This window comes from Syzygium oleosum, unplaced genomic scaffold, assembly GCF_021117445.2.
Source record: "Syzygium oleosum isolate NSW1041296 unplaced genomic scaffold, Sole_v2.1 Sole_v2.02, whole genome shotgun sequence".
In the NCBI taxonomy this organism is placed as follows: domain Eukaryota; kingdom Viridiplantae; phylum Streptophyta; class Magnoliopsida; order Myrtales; family Myrtaceae; genus Syzygium; species Syzygium oleosum.
In genome coordinates, this window is record NW_026607486.1 from 1,338,648 (window position 1) to 1,357,431 (window position 18,784).

The window sequence follows — 18,784 nt, forward strand, 5'->3', positions numbered from 1 at the left end:
ATTTCGTTATAAGGTATTTCATAAAAGATCCGAAAGTTAGTACAAAGAGATTTGGATGACCATTAAAACGCACTGATTCGTTGAAAGAGTGGCGATTACATGCTCAATCACGTGGCTATTAATTAACCTTAATGTCACGAGGCCAATCGACACAAACCGGAGGAAAAACCAAGGTTGCCTGAAGTTGTTATTCTCTCTCTATAGTCGTATATGTGCACACGCTCGTTGCAGCTTCTTCACCAAGGTCGACAGAGGTCGCTAATCTCCATGAATCCACCCAGGGTCGTCTCCGACCATGACTAGTCTTTTGACCGAAACCAATAACTAAGCCTCGTGCTTGATCATAGTCCTAGACCTCGAAGGTGGCGAAGATCCTCTATACTTTCATGATGCTCCCGTTCCATACCTGAATTGATTATTCCAATCGCTAACTCATCGAAAGAAGAGGGTAGTTCTGAAATTTACGTCATTCAATGCGGGGTTGAGGATCGATGAGGGTACAAGTCACCCGCCTCGGAGATCCAAGCTGCACACAACCAGTTTCTGTTTCTAGGGGGGGTAACTTATGGACTACGAGTTTGAAGTTCTGCAGCCGAAAACAACTTGCAAGCAGTACTTGCAGGCGTTAAGATTTCGAGAATATTATTATATCATGCGATCCCTTCTTCTTTGGCCAACCGTGAATGTCTCGACACACTTCTCTTACGTCTAGAAAAGATCTCCTGCTCTGTCTGTCTGTCTGTCTCTCTCTTACTTAAGACGCAGAAATTCATGGGGAACAACAGAGCCGGATGCATGAACTCGGAGACCGAGACGCCAAGGACTCCGCTTCGCTCACCCATTATTCATTTGACGCCCTTTCCATGAATCCTCCCCACCCACCTCCAGGAGCCGCCACCTGGCGCCCTACCACTCCCCGTTTCACCCCTCCCCAGTGGGTTGCTCCCGGTGACGTGGCACGGCACTACGTTGGCCACCTCCCGTTCCTCAATAAATAGCCCTTCACTCTGCGGACACTTGGGTCTCTCTTCATCTCCTCCTCCTCCACTCTCTCTCTGTCTCGCTCTCGCTCTCGCCTTCTTGGTTCCTTTCTTTTTCTTGGTGGGTTTTGTTCTTAGCTCTGCGTCTTCACGTTTTCTGCAAGTGTCGCTTGTGTTCTTGCGAGACAAAGACAATAAAAAGATGCCACTGTTTGGTGGTGAAGAGGCACCGACCGAAGACGCCTCCACGCAACCTCCTCGGGATTCCCGTGACTTGCCTGCTCTGATGTCTTCTTGCCACCCCATTTCTCTCAAGGTAATAATACTTCGCAGGTTCGAACCTGTAAAGCTCAGTCAAACTCTCTTGACTCGTTCCCAACTCCACCTGACCCTCCCAAGAAAAAAATTCTGACCCTGTCTCTCTGTTTTTCGTGTCATGCAGTTCGTGGACGTGAGCTATAGGGTCAAGATAGATGACCACCGAGGAGGCAACATCAAACGTATCTTCGGCCAGTCCACGCCGCCGCCCGACAGCAGCACTACGGCACCGCCGCGCGAGCGAACGATACTGAAGGGGATCACTGGCACTGCGTCGCCGGGGGAGATCCTGGCTATCCTCGGTCCGTCCGGGAGTGGCAAGTCGACGCTCCTCAACGCCCTAGCAGGGCGGCTCCGCGTTGGCCTCTCTGGGACGATCATTGCGAACGACCAAAGGGTTGGGCGGTCGATAATGCGGCGGACCGGGTTTGTGGCCCAAGACGATGTGCTGTACCCACATCTGACCGTGCGGGAGACGCTCGTGTTCTGCGCACTGCTCCGGCTGCCGTGGGCGCTGGGGAGGCTGGAGAAGGTGGCGGCAGTGGAGGCGGTGATCGCCGAACTGGGGCTGGCCAAGTGTGAGCACACCATCATCGGGAACAGCTTCGTGCGGGGGGTGTCGGGCGGCGAGCGGAAGCGTGTGAGCATCGCCCATGAGATGCTGGTGAACCCTAGCCTTCTGGTCCTTGACGAGCCGACGTCGGGGCTCGACTCGACGGCAGCGCACCGGCTGATGGCCACACTGGGGTCGTTGGCTCAGAAGGGCAAGACAGTGGTCACGTCGGTACACCAGCCATCGAGCCGGGTCTACCAGATGTTTGACTCGGTGCTGGTCCTGAGCGAGGGCAGGTGCTTGTACTTTGGGAAAGGACGCGATGCGTTGAGCTACTTCGAGTCGGTCGGCTTCGCACCGGCCTTTCCGATGAATCCTGCCGACTTCCTGCTCGATCTCGCCAACGGTACGTACGTAAGAAATTTCTACTGTTTTGCTCTTCTTTTGTTCTTGTTTTTTTTGCTTTCGTGAATGTTGATTTCCAGTCAATGATTGATGGTTTGGTTTGGTGTACATGTGTTTTTTTGGGCGTAGTACGTGTTTGCTTGTTCTCAAAGGTCAGTTGGTGTGTTGGCGCAAATCATTCCGATTTTTTTTTTTCATCGATCGATTATTTTGGGTGCATGAATAATTAGTAACCATCAAAGTTCTCGAGATCGCATAAATCGTCGCAAGTGATCAGATTCGTGTCTTGGTGAGATCCATAGACTTGAATAGGATTTGTGTCCACATATTATAATCAAGTAACTAATCATGATCTGTGGCCAAATGAGTGTGATGATTAGGAAGGTTTGAGAGCATTCATGAGAGTGACGGGGGTCATGATGATTTCGAAGAGGAAATCAGTGACCCTTCTTCAACCAAGATGGACAAGGAAATTCAAAGTTAGCACTCGTTTCCTTAAATGGTGATTTTGATTCAAAGTTGCCAAATGTGGTTAGGTTGTTCAAAGTTTCGAATTCGATTCACTTAATTATCCATATGGAGAAGATGGAAGAAATCAAATGGCTTTCTTTCTTGTTTGAAATAACACAAGATGAGTCGACAAACTTTATAAAATTCAAGTGCGAACATTGAGAGGGCGGGTTAGTGGAGCGTTCAACTTATGTCACCCTAACGCGTGTCCTATTTGTTCAAAGTGGAAGCCCCCATACTTTTGTCCTTTTCCTTTCCAATTTTAAATTTATTTGGAAAAAGTTTGGTTAGCAAATAGATTTCGAGCCATTGATTGTCAAAGACTCATGACTCGTTATGGTTCCATGGAGATATAGAACAGGTGCCAGATGATTCTTTAGAAATGGAGATTATGGATGGTGATGGATCATGGACCCTTAAAGTAGATGTCTTCTTTCTTTCATGAATAGTAAGTATGTGTGGGCTGTGGGTAACATTTATTGATCGCTTCAATTAGCTTTTTCCGGTAACTTTTCGAAACGATATTTGAAGGTGCTATTCATCTAGTTACGAATAAGTCGATACCCTTCTCATAAAAGGTGCTCTTGGTGTTCTGTGGTCATCTAACTCTCGAGGCAGGACTTCTCCCATTTTTCTTCGTATGTATTGTCAACGTCGATGCATTATATGATGTCTCACACATTCCATTTCTCATTTGGACAAAATCTCATCTTGATCAAGTGTCTTGACAAGGACAATGCCTTGGGTGTCTTGTTGAGAAGTTATTGTCTTGATAAGATGTTGTACCTACTCAACTTCACTTCCTAAGTGATGGGCATTTCGCATGTTTGGTGCGTTTTAAATGAAGGTGCATTAAAATGGTCTACATAAATTGGTAGACTAACATCAAGTAGACTATAAGTAGATAGCAAAGCAAATGAGTTATGTTGAACATCTAAATAACGATTTGTCACAACTTTTAGTATAAGCCAATCTTACTATTTGTCACTTTAAATTTGGATATTATGTGCAATGTGTGCCTTCTCCTGTCGACATTATTGCCTGTCCCTTGTGTAGGATAGAGCACATGCAACATAGCCCCCCGGTGCTCCTTTAGAGTAGGCATTCTTTCTTTCTTTTTTTGTAAGTCAAAACTCTAAAGTGCTATCGAGTAAACGACCATTTCCTAATCTCTCTTTAGAAGGTCATTGACATAATGATGATCTTGTGGATGGAAGAGAAGGCACTTAATAAAGATGACAGTAGTGTGAAAATCATTAATGATTATTATTTTTTCGAAAAACAATTTAATTCCTTTTCAAGAAAATTTTGGCCATTGAGGACGATGTTTGATCGGACTTTTTTAAATGAGAGACATGTCAAGTGATACAAGAGATTTCTAGTATTGATTGTGGCTTATATGTAGTTTTTCACCTAGTTTAATATAGCAAATTTTATATCAACCTTTTACTATGTCTTCTTATATTTCCCTTTCCTTTCATTCGTAAGTAAAGGGCACTCTTCCGATCAAAACAAAACAAAAAAAAAAAACAAGAAGAGCTTTGGGTCATAAAAGGGCACTCTTGAGTGGCCCAAGTCACACATCCAAGAAAGCAGCAGCAAATTCTTTTGACTTTTCAACATGGGGCAGTACCAAAAAAGGATACATATGTGTGTGAATTCTGGGATTTACCAATAAAGTTTTTGTTTTGGAGACATTGGATTCCACTTATCTAATTTTGACCCCAATAACGAATGAGACTAATGTGGCAAGGGGTTTCCAAATCCAGAGAAAGCGGCCTTCTTTCCAACTTTATTGCTCCTCCTAAAAGACTTTGATGCTCTTTTGCTGCACTAAAAACTGGGAAAAGTCGAGGAGGGACACGTGTAGGCAACCCTCTTCCTTTCCATCCTTATCTTTTGACACAAAGGTGAGGAAGATGCAAGTATACATCTCACGCGTCATCTCTTGCGTCAGATAGAGTTGTGGGTCAAGCATTAGATTGTAGATTTTCAACAGATGTCCATTCTTCCTGTTACTCAACCTGCACCTTTGGACATTACTTTATCACGTTAATGGTCTGATTACTTGATTATTTATGCTAAGTTTTTGAGTGGTGGCCCAACCTCTGGCCACAAGTGGCAGCACCAACGGAAGTGGACTCCCACCTGAGACCACCAACACCGGTCAGCTTTCAGCCGCTCAAGCAATCGTTCTTTTTTTTGTTGGGGGGGTGCCCAATTACGTTCTTAGTACGACAGGACATGATTGTCACTAAAAATCTTTTGATTAGCCGATTATAATAATGGGGTCTCAACTTTGTTAACAATTCCAAAGTGCGGTTGTTTAATAAAGAAACGCAAGCAGAAGCTAGTGCTGGTAGGGATAAAGATCTGCCCACCATTGTGTGTTGCCTGCGTGTATGTGCGTGCTGTGAATCATTGCGGCGAGTCTCCTTGAATTTAGGTCTCGTGGAGGTGACAATGTTATTGCCCTTTTTTATTGTCCCGTAACTTATAATGGCGGCTTAGATTATGAGGAACCGAAGATATTGTGTGGATTTCAAGTCTTCCTGGTCATGTGCGGTCTTACGTTACTTGTGATGAAAGACCACTCCACAATGTTGTGTGCCGTTCCTAATACATGCAGCACAAAAGACGGTCCGGTCACGAAATGTTTTGCCCAATTGATGCGGGTCGATGGAATGGGGTTTCAAAGTAAGCTGACCAGACCCATCGACCCGGGTAATCTTGCCTTTGTATTTGCTTTGAAACTAAGAGGAATGTTTCATTCCGTTTTGCCTGATAAGCAAATCGCTAATTGTGCCCACTTACCCTAAAGAAAGAAAGAAAACTCAAAGAGTAAAACACGTATTTTGAAGTTTGGAAGGATTGACCTGTCATCATATTCGATGTTCATTACGATCACGTCATATTAGGCATTGGCGTGATGTTGACTGATTAATCTGGAACTTTCAGGATGCGCATCAGAGGCTATTCATTGAGAGTGATGTAGCGAAAACACGTGCCATGATGCTGATCGTTTTAGTGTTGATATTGATGCAGGGGTTTACCAACTCGATCGAGGGATTGAAAGAGAGAACCCAAACGTCAAGCAATCTCTCGTCTCGTCTTATAACACCGTGTTAGCTCCCATGGTAAAAGCTGCCTGCTTGGACAATTCAGCCGTTCAAGCAAAGGGAAACATCGCCGATGGCGGTCATTTTCCACCACGCTACCGAACAGGTAGTAACTTCTGCAGTGGTATTTCCAATTGGTTCAACCAATTCAGCATTCTTCTTCAGAGAGGCCTCAAGGAACGCAAGCACGAGGCCTTCAATCGCCTCAGAGTCTTCCAAGTCATCGTGGCTGCGCTGTTAGCGGGCCTAATGTGGTGGCGTTCGGACTCCCAGAATATTCAAGATCGACTTGGCCTGCTCTTCTTCATCTCGATCTTCTGGGGGGTGCTCCCGTCCTTCAACTCTGTGTTTGCGTTCCCCCAGGAGCGTGCCATCTTCATGAAGGAACGATCTTCAGGAATGTACAGTCTCTCCTCCTACTTCATGGCGCGAATTGTCGGGGACATGCCCATGGAGCTCATACTGCCCACCGTCTTCCTCTCCGTAGCTTACTGGATGTCCGGACTAAAACCCGAGTTCGGTGCATTTGTTTTGACGCTGTTGGTCGTGCTCGGCTACGTCCTCGTATCTCAGGGGCTAGGCCTCATGCTAGGCGCTGTTATTATGGATGCCAAGCAGGCCTCAACGATAGTCACAGTCACGATGCTGGCGTTTGTGCTGACCGGGGGATTTTACGTGCACAAAGTACCGTCCTGCTTGGTCTGGATCAAGTATGTTTCGACGACGTTCTACAGTTATAGGCTTCTGATCAGCATCCAGTACGGGGACGGAAGACGGATTGCCTCGATTCTGGGTTGTGGCCGAGATGGGAATTTGTTCAACGCAAGCTGCAAGTTTGTCGAGGAGGATATCGGAGGGCAGATACGTCCCGGAATGTGTGTCGGTGTCTTGTTGTTTATGTTTTTCGGATACAGGTTATTGGCGTATCTCGCTTTGCGACGCATCAAGACTTGAAGGGACATTAATTACCGCAAAGACAGAGCGCACAAGTATATCTAAGCCGATTTAGGAGGACTTTTTAGTTTTTAGCTTCTCCTGAATTCGCAGGCTGATTGCTGCTGGTGCAAGCTCAACGCTTGCATTGGCACTTTTCTTGTTCTCTTTGGTCTTTTCCTTTTTTTCTTTTGGTTTCAGTTAGGATTTGGATTCAAGCTAACAGAGACTAGAGGCAGTATGAGAACAACTTTATGGCTCAAGCAATTGTAAAGCATCAGGAACAATTCAATGTCACAAAACAACTTGAGGGATTGTGTAAACAATGATTCGTTAATCTTTATAGCATCCTCTTGCGTTCTTTTTGAGTCGAAGATCCAAATGACAGTCTGTGATCAATTCCATCTATGCACGAACGTATTGCTGAGTCGAAGATTCAGACAAGAAAATTGATCAGAAAAGCGAGTACAATCTAAAGTACTTTGGAACTTAAGTCTCAAGTAACTCTGATTTTCTTCCTCGCGAAATCGAGTACTTTGCGGTCGATACCAAATTAAATGATAGAAAAATGACAGAAAACTTTCATTTTCTAGTATGTACTTGATTAATTATAGTGACAATGCGATGCTTCAACTTTATTTCATTTTGATTCAAAGAGTTGAAAGTCCTTAATTTTCTATATTGATCTCAAGCAATCCAGGAAATAAGTAATGTGGAGGTCAAAATTTGACGCACAAGCACATGTCTTCAGTGTATCTCAATTTAAACGGGAAAGCTTCCAAAATAAATTCGAATAACTTCTGGGATTCGTGCATTCTTTCTGTAATATTGTCGTGAAGATGTTTTTGCTTTGGAAGCTAATATGTACATTTAGGACATTGATTTCTTGATAGCAAGAACATGTCACTTGTTAATGCTTCCACTTAAGCCCCTTTCGCCTCGTTACATGAATCGCTTAAGCTAAGCCTTCCCCTTATCACTCGCTCGCTCGCTCGCTCGGTCCACCTGGATTGTGCAGAGAAAAACTTTAGACGTAATTATATTGGGAAAGAATCTCTATTGTTTAAAGAGGGAACCCCCTATATGTACACGAGCCCTTTAAACAAGGGGTATTATTTCCCTATTCACCAACTACCCTAATTAATTACAAGAATGTTCTAGAATATAAGTACACATTTGTCATAATGCCCTCAAGAACGTTACAGATTACGCTAGAAACCTTAGACTTCTTTGAAACTGAAGAACTCATGATCATCTTGGCCACCTTCTTGGGCGCGAGGTTGTGCCTCGAAATCCTTCGGTTCGTGGCACATGTGACACACTTGCTTCACCCACCAAAAAATGCTTTCCGATTCACATAGTCCTTTTCCATACTGTGAACTTCCCTTATGATGCATTTGGTAGTCTTGAATTGAGTTTGGATATAATAAAAATTATCATATCCAATATTTGGTGACGTTCTCCGAACCGGATAAATTTGGATACATAGCGATAAAATAAGAAATTTGGGATAAACCCGGATTGGATTAAATTTTTTTTAAAAATAACTGAACAATTCATGTTATCTTCCAATGGAGTGATGGAGGACCGCCACCAAGATAGTTGATCATCGTCACTTCTGACCACCGCACGATTGTCGTTTCCTTCAACTAGGCTAGTCAGCACTGCCATCTGGCGCTTGTGTTCGTACAAGTGAGAGTGAAAAGGAGCCTAAAGACAATCGTTGTGTGAGGTTTGCATAGATCATTCTTTCTACCACCTCCCTGTTGCATATGTTCTTCACGTTGAGTTTGACCTTTCATGCGTGACTCATGAGCTGGCTATTCACTTGTTGATCGGCGACGAATGGCCAGCACACCATCGACTTCTTGGTGACCACGCTCTCGAGCGTCGAGTTCCACCAGCTGTGCATGAGGAACGCCGCAACATCGCCTTGCTGCTAAACCTCCTCTTGCAGGCCCAGCCCGTGATGCACCCCTTCTCTGTTGTCACTTCCCTCAACTCCTGTGTGATGGAGTTGCCGCTTTCTTCGGCAATGGAGTTTGGCTGCACAACCCACAAGAAGTGCCTCCTGTAGTTCATGAGGCCGTACCAGAACTTCGTGATGTCGTGTCTGTTGAGAGTCGCCATGCTCTCGGGGTGGACTTCCTAGAGATTATTACTTGCTGAGTAATTGTTGGGAGGATTTGAGACTCACGTACAGAAGGAGCTAGTCAGAGATGAGATTTTTAAAGATTTTCAATCTTATTTCGATTGCGGATTTTCAAAGATTTCAAATCCTATCTTAGGTTTCACCAAATATATGATGAGACATTTTTGCAATCCAAGGATATGTGAAGGATTTGAAATCCCCATTTATTCTATCCTATCCCAATCCGAATTCTAATGATCAAATGCAGTATTAGATTCAAAGTGACGTGATGTAATTTGTCCATGTCATTTTTTTTCCGCATGACATGGTTTTGGTCTCACGGGCTATGCTACTTCCCATGTCTCCCTCGATTTGAGAAACTTCTTTATGTATTTAATCTAAAACATTTAAGGTCCCTCTCTCTTTTTTACAGCATTCTCATCGTTGACCATTGTTTTCTTTCAAGAGCTTTTCTCCGAGAAGTAGACATTTTGGTTCATCGTTGAAAATGCGAATAATTCGGCTGACAAGGTTTGATTTTACCTGTTGACTTCCTGAATAGTGAATCACTACAGGTTAGTCACAATTCGGGAACTTTTGAATAAATGCTCGTTGATGGGTGTTGAAAGTAAGGGTTGTGCCTTCACTTGGGTGAATAATAGAGATAGGGATGCTCTGGCTAAACAAAGGCTGGACTGAGTTCTTTGCATTATAGAATGGTGAGTGATGTTTCCTAATGCAGAAGCCTTTGCACTCCCGGCTATTGGATATCATCATAGCCTGTTTCTCCTATCGTTGCTACCTGATCTAGTGAAAAGGGCAAAAAAGAGCTTGAATTTGAGGCTTACTAGCTGGAAGATGCGAAATGTAGTGAGACTATGAAAGCAGCATGGCATGCTCTAGATTTGAATTTGGGCAAACTGAGAAAGGTTTAAGGTGAATTAGCAGAATGGACGAAACATAAATTTTCTAATGCTTTTTGCCAAATTAAATCTTTGAAAAAGCAACTCATTGAACTTGCAGCAAAACAGGAGATTCTATTAAAGAGCCATCCATACGTTATCTGGGGATATTGAGAAACAATAAAGGCAGGAGGAGATGTATCGGGGAATAAGATCGCGAATCAACTTATTGAAGTGGGGAGATAGAAATATGAAGTCTTTTCATGCCATTATCATGCAAAGAAAATAGAGGAACAAGATTTCTATGCTGAAAATTGATAAGCAGAACTGGAGCTGTGAGCCCAACTTGTTAAGGCAATATAATGTCGATTTCTTTCAGGCTCTTCATAGCACTGTAGGGATAAGAGATTTTCAACCAATACTAGACCAATGCCCTTATCTAATTTTCGGATGTTGTGAATGAAATATCAATGAAACAAGTGACTCTGGTGAAAGTCAAAGAGGTAAGTATTTCATATGGGAGCTTTGAAAGCTCCAGGACCAAATGAATTTAAGGGCCAAATTTAATAACATCACTGAGAGGACATTAAGCAAGATGTGTTTCAAATGATTAAAAGCTTCATTAACTCAGGTAATTTTGATTCCGGTTTGGATAAGACGTACACATTTCACTCATCCCTAAAGTCCCAAATCCCGAGAGTCTGAACCAGTTTAGACCTATCAGCTTATGCAACTTTGCATATAAAATCATTTTCAAGGTTACGATAAGTTGCCTTACACCCTGACTTCCTAATCTAATTGTCATTGAGTCAAACACTTTTGTTAATGGCAGACAATTCAAGATAACATTATGATTTTTCAAGTTCTGCATCACTTTAGGATTAGGCAAGGAACAAGAAATTCAATGCGGTATTGAAACTTAATATGCAGAAAGCATATGATAGGGTGAAATAGGATTTTCTGGGAGCGTGTATGTCAAAAATGAGATTCCGTGATGAATGGGTTTCTCTGGTTATGCAATGTATATCCATTGTCACTTTCACTGTGAAATTTAATGGGAAACCTCTACAATACTTCCAGCCGACACAAGGAATTAGGTAGGGCGATCCACTTTCTCCTTATCTGTTTATATTCATGGCCAATGTTCTCTCCTATCTTTTGAACAGAGCAGTAGATGAAGGCAGTATCAAAGGAATTGAATTGAACATACTTTGTCCAACGTTATCCCTTCTGTTGTTTGTAGACAATGCTATTTTCTTTTTCGATGGGAAAGTAATAGAGCTCTGCTGTTCTTAATCAATAATGCTTGCAATAGGTCAAGCCATCAATATGAATAAATCCAATATTTATTTCAGTAACGGTTGCCCACGGAATCTACAAAGGAATATGGCTTATGAATTGAGAGTACTAACTATTGAGAAGCCAGGGAAGTATCTGGGTTTACCTCCAACTTGGTCAGTCAAAGAAGCGAAAGTTTGCCTAGATTCTAGCAAGGGTAAATATGAAATTGGAGGAATGGAAGGAGAAGTTAATTATCTAAAGCTGGTAAGAAGATCCTAATTAAAATAGTTGTATAAGCCCTGCCACAATATGAATGTCCACATACAAGACTCCCAATCTCTATTTGTAAAGCCATTGAGCAGAAGATAGCTTCCTTTTGATGGAAACAGAATGAGTTCAAATCTAGCATACATTAAAAGAAATGGGAGGTATCTTAGACCACAAGACCATAAAAGATAGTCGTGGGATTGGATTCAAAGACCTTATCACTTTCAATAAGGTTATGCTGGGCAAATAGGCTTGAAGACCATCTCCATCACCATCAGGCCTTTGAAGTCAATTATTAGACGGTATCTACTTTCTTAGGAGAGACTTGTGGAATGTAGGGAAGGGATCTCGTCCAACGTGGAGTTGGCAAACTATGTTAATGGGTAGAGACTCTACTTCTAGAGATGTTTGATTGTTTGTGGGAAATGGAACATCTATTAACATCCGTGAGGACAAGTGGTTGGTAGCTAATTTGATTGGTGGATCAGCGAATTAGGGAGATCCTCAAAGAGTGGTGTGAACTTGATTAATCAGGAAGACGAGGTCTAGAATGAACAAAGGCTGAATAACTTGTTTGAAGAGCACATAGTGAATAAAATTCTAATCATCCCACTCAGCACAAATCTAGTGCCTACTCAGTTAAAAGTGGGTATAGCATATTGCGCTCCATAGACCATCAACAAAATACAAATCAAGTTTCCTTCTCCTATCAGACACCGGGACCCTATGGACAAAGATGTGGAAGTTGAATTCTACCCCAAAATTCGTTTCATTACGTGGAATGTGTGCGAGAATGCAATTTTTACTCGATAGAATTTATTCAAGAGAAAAGCCTTACCTAACCCTTTGTGCCCTCTGTGTCAACAATCTCTAGAAATAACAAAGCATCTCTTCCTTTTATGCCACTGGACAAAAGTAATCTGGTCGGACCTGAGGCTGAATATCACAATTTCCCACAAAATATCATTAGAAATGGGTAGTGCAATTTTTTGATTCGAAACCGACTTACCATCCAAGGAGGAGTTTGCTGGAGTATTGCGGTACCTCCAGAAAGCTTGAAATGCTTTCATCTTTCGGTCTTGTCAGGCATATTGGAGCTTGACTGTGTTGATGCCGCTCTTGTATTGAATAAGAATTTTCATGAGATGGAACCCAGGAGTCGCGATACAAAATAGAAGGCGAAGAACCCAAATTGTAGAGTGGATTCCCACCGGTAAAACCCTCTCTAAAGTTCAACATGACAGACCGCTGATTCAAGGATCTTCGGAGGGTGTGATTGCATGTGTATGCCATGGTGGGTTCGCAAAATCGATCAATGCTCTCTTTGTGATCGACGACGAAACCCCGGCCCTAATGGAGACTTTGTCGTACTTGGAGAAAGAGACCTAAACCACATGCCTAGATTGAGGATCGTAAAACACATTTGGCCCAGCTGACTGGATTGTCAAAACCCATCGCAAGCGGGCCCTTTCTTCCAATCAGTCGTCTAATCCCCTTCCCTAGCCTCTTTGGGATATTTCATGTTCAGGAACTCATCAATTTTGTTCTAAAAAGTGTTGGTTAACGAAACGAGAAGGCTATTTCGACCCAAAAAACAAAAAATTCTGTATTAATCAACGGACCAAAGTAACGTCGACGTGTCCCTCACCCCGCGCAGCCATCCGTGGACAGTGCCGCACTTGACAAGTTCGGATCAAGGCAACCGGGCGAAGCACGTGCGACTCCCGGCCTCGGACGGCGACTGCACGCGCGCGCGTTCTGCGGTCGAGAGACATCCGACGAACTTGGGCCCAATTCCTTAAAAATCTCTCAACTCTAGCATTTGTCCCAATTATATCCCAAACTTTTTTTTGTCTCATAAAAAACCCCAAACTTTCACTTTTTTCCCAAATCTACCCCGTTAACTTTTCGTCCAATTTTTTAATATTATTTTTTATTTTTTCGAATTTTTTTATTTTTTTTTTCTTTTCTTTTCTTTTTCCTTTCCTTTTCTTTTTTTTTTTGTTTCACCTTCAACCTCCGGCTCCGGCCCCGGCTGGCAGGCGGCAGCCAGGCCAGAGGGGGGCCACTAGCGAGGCTCGGCCTCACCGTTGCCGGGCGAGGTCGGGCTCGCCGGCGGGTCGGCCTCGCCAAGAAGCCGCGGCGAGGCTTGAGCCTCGGCCGGCCCCCGGCGAGGCTCGGCCTCGCCCGGCTTCAAGCGCGAGGCTTGGCCCGAGCTTGGCCGGCCGGCGAGGCCGAGCCTCGCCCGTGCCGGCGGGCCGAGCCCGCAAGCGGCGATCGGCCTCGCCCGGTGTCAGGTGAGGCCTCGGCCCCGCGCAAGAATCGGGCGAGGTCGGCCTCGCCCGGCGGCGAGGCCGAGCCTGCGGGGCCCGTAGCTGGCCTGGCGGGTCGGCCCCGCCAACCCTAAGGCCTAACCTCGCCAATGCACGGCGGGGCCAACCTCGCCGGCCAGAGGTTGAAGGTGAAATAAAAAAAGAAAAGGAAAGGAAAAAGAAAAGAAAAAGAAAAAATAAAAATAATATTAAAAAATTGGACGAAAAGTTAACGCGGTAAATTTAGGATAAAAGTAAAAGTTTGAGATTTTTTATGAGATAAAAAAAAGTTTGGGTTAAAAGATAAAGCTGAGGGTTTTCGAGGGAATTGGGCGGACGAACTTGTTATACCTTCGTCCTTAAGAATTCACGACCGAAGGTGGTCCTCCCGTCTTTCCGCCGTGTATAAAGGGGCGACGCCGAAGTGGGGATCGAAGCCCCAACATGCTGAGGATCGCGATCGTGCCATTTCTCTTCCTCCTCCTGCTATCGATCTCGACCTTCTCCTCGTTCGCGGTTTCCATGGCTGATCGGGAGGTGGTTGTGGAAGGCGGAGAGCCGTCGAAGGCGGAGGTCCACATCGTCTACACCGAGAAGCCCGAGGGCGACGAGCCCGAGGCCTTCCACCTCCGCACCCTCGCCACCGTCCTCGGCAGGTCCATCTCTCTCCTCTCTCTGTCTCTCTCTCTCTCTATATCTGTGTCCCCGATGCCTGAAAGTGCGTTTAGATCGCGTGATCGGTTGTGTTACGAATGACCCAGGTTGAGTTTCGAGGGAATAATGATGGGTTCGAGCGATGTTGTAGTTTGGTCGTTGATTGGTTGTTTTGCTGTTCCTCTAATTTGGTTTGAGCCATGAAACGTCGATTTGGAGCCTAGTTAAGTATTGTTCTCAGGGTTTAGCTTTTTCTCCTAGAATTCGTTTTTCGCTTCCTGGAATTAACGTTGGGTCGCGTGTGAATTCAGTGAAGATGCTGCCAAGGAGTCGCTGCTGTATGTGTATAAGAATGCTGCTACTGGATTCTCTGCTAAGCTCACCCCAGAGCAGGTTGCTGAGCTCTCTAGTAAGTGTACTCTGCTTTGCCTTCATCTGTCGTTCCCCCCAATTCTCTAAGCTTCTCTCGTCTCTTAATTTATTGGATTTGTATAGTTTATTCGTGGAAGAATGAGCTGTGTTGGTCTTTTGCCTCTCTTGAGTCAAAGCTTAATATTACTTTCTAGTTATGTTACGCAAGGGTATGGAGGAGCTGTAAAGATTTGGGATTGTGGTTTCTTCGGACTTTCTTTGTTTCCGATAAGTTCTGGGACATAAATGTTGGCGATATCACAATTTGTTCGTTTATTTTTTTTTATTTCTAGTTTGTTATTTGGGAAGCAGAATCATTTCTTGTTGGGAGCCGTTTTCTGCTTTACCTTTGCCAATCAGTTCTTTCTATAGCCGAGTTTGGCCTAGTGAATTTTTTATTGTTGGAGATGTCATCTCTAGTGACTCGATTACTATTTAGATTGTAACAAGTCACTAAAGATTACCTTTTTCTCTTCCCCTTGAGATAGTGAATCGAGGATAGTGGCCTCACAATGTCATGGCTGTTGTTATGTGGTAACTATTTGTGACTATAGACTAATGTGGATGTCGAGTTTCCCTAGTTGCTGTTGAGGAAGAGAAATGTCATGTATGCTCATCACACTGCTCTGTCCATAAATTTTTGTGTAGATTATACAATTCAATTTCCCATTGAATATATCTATATCGTAGTATTTTCCCATGCATGTCTCAATTGAGTGAGCTTTGAATAATATAAACCTGAACTAGCGAGTTATATCTCTGGTTTTGCGGTGGGTTCCTTTGGTGGAGACCTTATTCTTAGATGTATCAAATTATCAATAATGTGAACTTTAGATGAAGATACTGTGCCTACTGAATCTGTTGCGTCATGTACTAGCTACACAATTGAAGATGTCACGCAACAGGTAGAAGATGTGCCTGAATGACTTGATTTGATTCATTCCAATAAGAGCATAGATGTTTCATCTGGTAGTTCTTACGATTAGTATATCATTTGAAATCTTTGTGTTATTAATATCCTAGTTTGGACTTATGTAACACATGAACCTGCTGTATTTGGCATGACATTTGTATGCTCTGATTTGGTGCCCTTTGATTAAACAAGATGCCGCAGAATGGCTGCTATTCATTGTTTATGTTGACAACAAGAACTTCATTCTGCTGATGACAGATTGAAAGTGCTCTAATGGCAGTGTTTACAACATCATATTTAGATAGATCTTTGGTCGACCTGTATGAGTTGATACCTTTTGATTGATAGTATTGGCTGTAGAGTTTGCGTTCCGGATTATTTTGGCTTCATACTGTTCAAAAGCATAATGCCGATTGCAGCCCTTGGTTTTATATGTGGTTCCACTTGTGGAAACTTCAGTTTCGCATCTCCCAGCACTAGCTTTGGCCATGACTCTTGTTAGTTTTTGAAGTGAAACCCTTGGAAGCCACTTCTCCCCCTTCTGTCTTGAATAAGAAAGAAACCTGTTTCTTTGGTTTCAGCTCCTGAGAAATTCTTATTTGTCTAATCTTGTATGGCTTTTGAGTTGGTAAACTCAGGGTGTTTGCACGCCCACTGTAGTAGCCTTCGCAAGGAGTCTTGATAGGAGATGCTTTATGAGGTAGAACAAAGCATCGATATGACTTCTGCCTCTTGTTTGAATATTGTGCTTGAGAAACAGAGCAATTGGTTTAATAACAATATAATGAGATGCTTTTCGGGTATTTGGTGGGATTTTGTTGGTGCAAGTGAATATACAAACTTCCAATTTTGCGCTATAGGAAATAGCTGCTTCGTGCATTGATGAAATTAACAAGGTAAGAAGGTAAGGCAGTATTCTTGCTGGAGTCCCTAGTACGATTCTGTTGCTGACAATTGCTGAGGAAATAATCTGTATTTGGCAAGTTCAAGGGGGGAAAAATTGTTAGACTTACTTCTTAATCCAAAATGAATTGTTTGTTTGAGTTGTTTGGCATGTGGTTTCATTTTTACGGTCAAGGCAATGTATGACCGCTAAGTTTTTTGCGGTCAATATACAAAGACTGTCCTTCATTTTGTTATTGTTAGATTAGAGTACCAGAGCACCCACTTTCCCATCCTTGCTGATGATTATCATGCTTGTTTTACAAAGCTATGCTTACACTACTATGCTTTCTTTATGTTCTGCAGACCAGCCAGGTGTTCTTCAGGTGGTTCCAAACATGAAGCTCCAGTTGCACTCGGGACCTGGGAGGCTCCACTAGAGTAGAGCGTATAACTTTCTATACCAGGCCAAACAGTGCTGAATTTCCCGGCCGTTCTGTTTTATGTAAATAAGTGTGATACAGGTCATACCCTATACTACCAATAATGTTTGGACATGTTACTTGCTCTCTCTCTCTCTGTCTCTCTCTTGCGTAGTTTTGCTGTTTATGATGTATTCTGCTCTTGTGCTTGGCCTACCGGGTTTTGCATTGCATCGCAGTTGAAGGGATGACTTCGAGACGATGAGGACGATGATGTGAACACATGCACTCATCATGCTCACACTCAGCAATTTGGAATTGGTGTGAGTTGTGTTTGATCACGTGGGGTAGTCCTATTGAACTTTTCTGACACGCTTTGAAGTGCGCACCGGTTCTCTTTTCTCTTTAGCCGAGTCCCAGATTTCTTTGTTTTCTTCTGTTAAAAGAATGCTTGTCTAGGACAAAGGTTGTACCCTTTTCTCGCTCTTCTCTACGCCATGTGACCGACTAAAAAAACAACAGAGTATCGCATAAACTAAAGCTTGTACCCCTAGTTTGAGAATAAAAGGACGACGAGATATATCTATGCGCATGGCGGATTCAGCCGGTGCCACGTGCATTGTCCCTCTGACGGAACCAGCCAAAATTCCTTTTGTCAAATTAGAATTAGCTATAGTATATTAATTAGATTATGCACTGGTTATGACTGTTTGAATACATTCTCTCCAGCTATGTGGCTACCTCTATTTCAGTTCAATCAGCCAAATTCTCATCGGTTCTTTCTCGTGCCTAGAATCACCATACCATCAGGACTATGGTTGTGGATTAACATTAGGTTTGAGTAGTTTCTCTAAATTAAAGTGTTCGATTTGATTTGAAGACCTTAACTTCTCTCACATTTTGGTTACGAAATTCCCCTTTCTTTGCTTCGTTCGTGGTTCACACCGGCTTCTCGTTCCATCTCGCTCTGGTTCCGCCTCTCGCTCTTCCATCCCCGAGGAAAATAAAGCGAAGGCAAAAGAAGGCACGCAAAATCGTCAATTCACGCTCACATGTTCAAAGCTGCCGCCCGATATCGAAGGCGAGAAGGTTCGGGTTGGTTGGAAACAATTGAACTCGCAAACTTTAATCATATCTTTAGGTTGGCTGTCCGCCAAATCAATCAAGATAAATTACTGTCTTCTGGAGCTGAGTAGATTTTCCAAATTTGCCTTCTGGAATGACTCCTACCGGAGCTTAAAGCAGACTTTTCGACGCCAAAGTCAAGCTGGTCATTAACAAGTACGCGCTTTAACGGGAATGTAGCAAGAAAAAAAAGATCAAACAAATCGAATGAGGTGTGGGCGAAGTGCGTGCGTGCTAGCTAGATCACACTTTTAGGTTCATGTCCTTTTTCTCGATTTTAATTCATTCGAGTCCCTCGTTTTCCAAATGTCAATTTTTCAACCAATTTCTATACCTGAAGATAGCGCGATTTCTTAATTTTAATTCCCTCCCGTACCCGCAAAAGAGAAAGAACTATTTAAGCAATAATGATTCCTACTTTACATCATGCTAAGGTCAAAAAAGGCTCAAATAATGCTGTAGGCAACTTTGTTGTGGTCATCTCGAGGACTTTTTGGCTCCTGATCTTGACATTCATCTTACTCTAGCGATACCGGCTTAGATAGGAATAAGCGTAATCCCATCATTTGTGAAAAATACGAAAAAGTAAAAAAAAAATTTAGGTTAAAATTGTCTTTGAACGAAAATGCCCTTTGATCGGGTTACAATATTTAGCCGACCGGTGAG

The 18,784-nt window shown here is 43.3% G+C and overlaps 2 protein-coding genes across 2 annotated transcripts; both read left to right on the forward strand.

The window, feature by feature from the left end:
• Positions 1-499: 499 nt before the first annotated feature.
• Positions 500-7,166, forward strand: LOC115664078 (ABC transporter G family member 25). The gene is made up of 3 exons (XM_030586024.2): positions 500-1,296; positions 1,423-2,257; positions 5,812-7,166. The coding sequence occupies exons 1-3, from the start codon at positions 1,183-1,185 to the stop codon at positions 6,837-6,839; spliced, it is 1,977 nt and encodes a 658-aa protein (XP_030441884.1). The 5' UTR covers positions 500-1,182; the 3' UTR covers positions 6,840-7,166.
• Positions 7,167-14,075: 6,909 nt separating this feature from the next.
• On the forward strand, positions 14,076-17,142 carry LOC115686767 (subtilisin-like protease SBT3.11). The gene is made up of 3 exons (XM_030612161.2): positions 14,076-14,367; positions 14,677-14,774; positions 16,938-17,142. Exons 1-3 carry the CDS (start codon positions 14,156-14,158, stop codon positions 17,009-17,011), a joined length of 384 nt encoding a protein of 127 aa, XP_030468021.2. The 5' UTR covers positions 14,076-14,155; the 3' UTR covers positions 17,012-17,142.
• Positions 17,143-18,784: the final 1,642 nt, after the last annotated feature.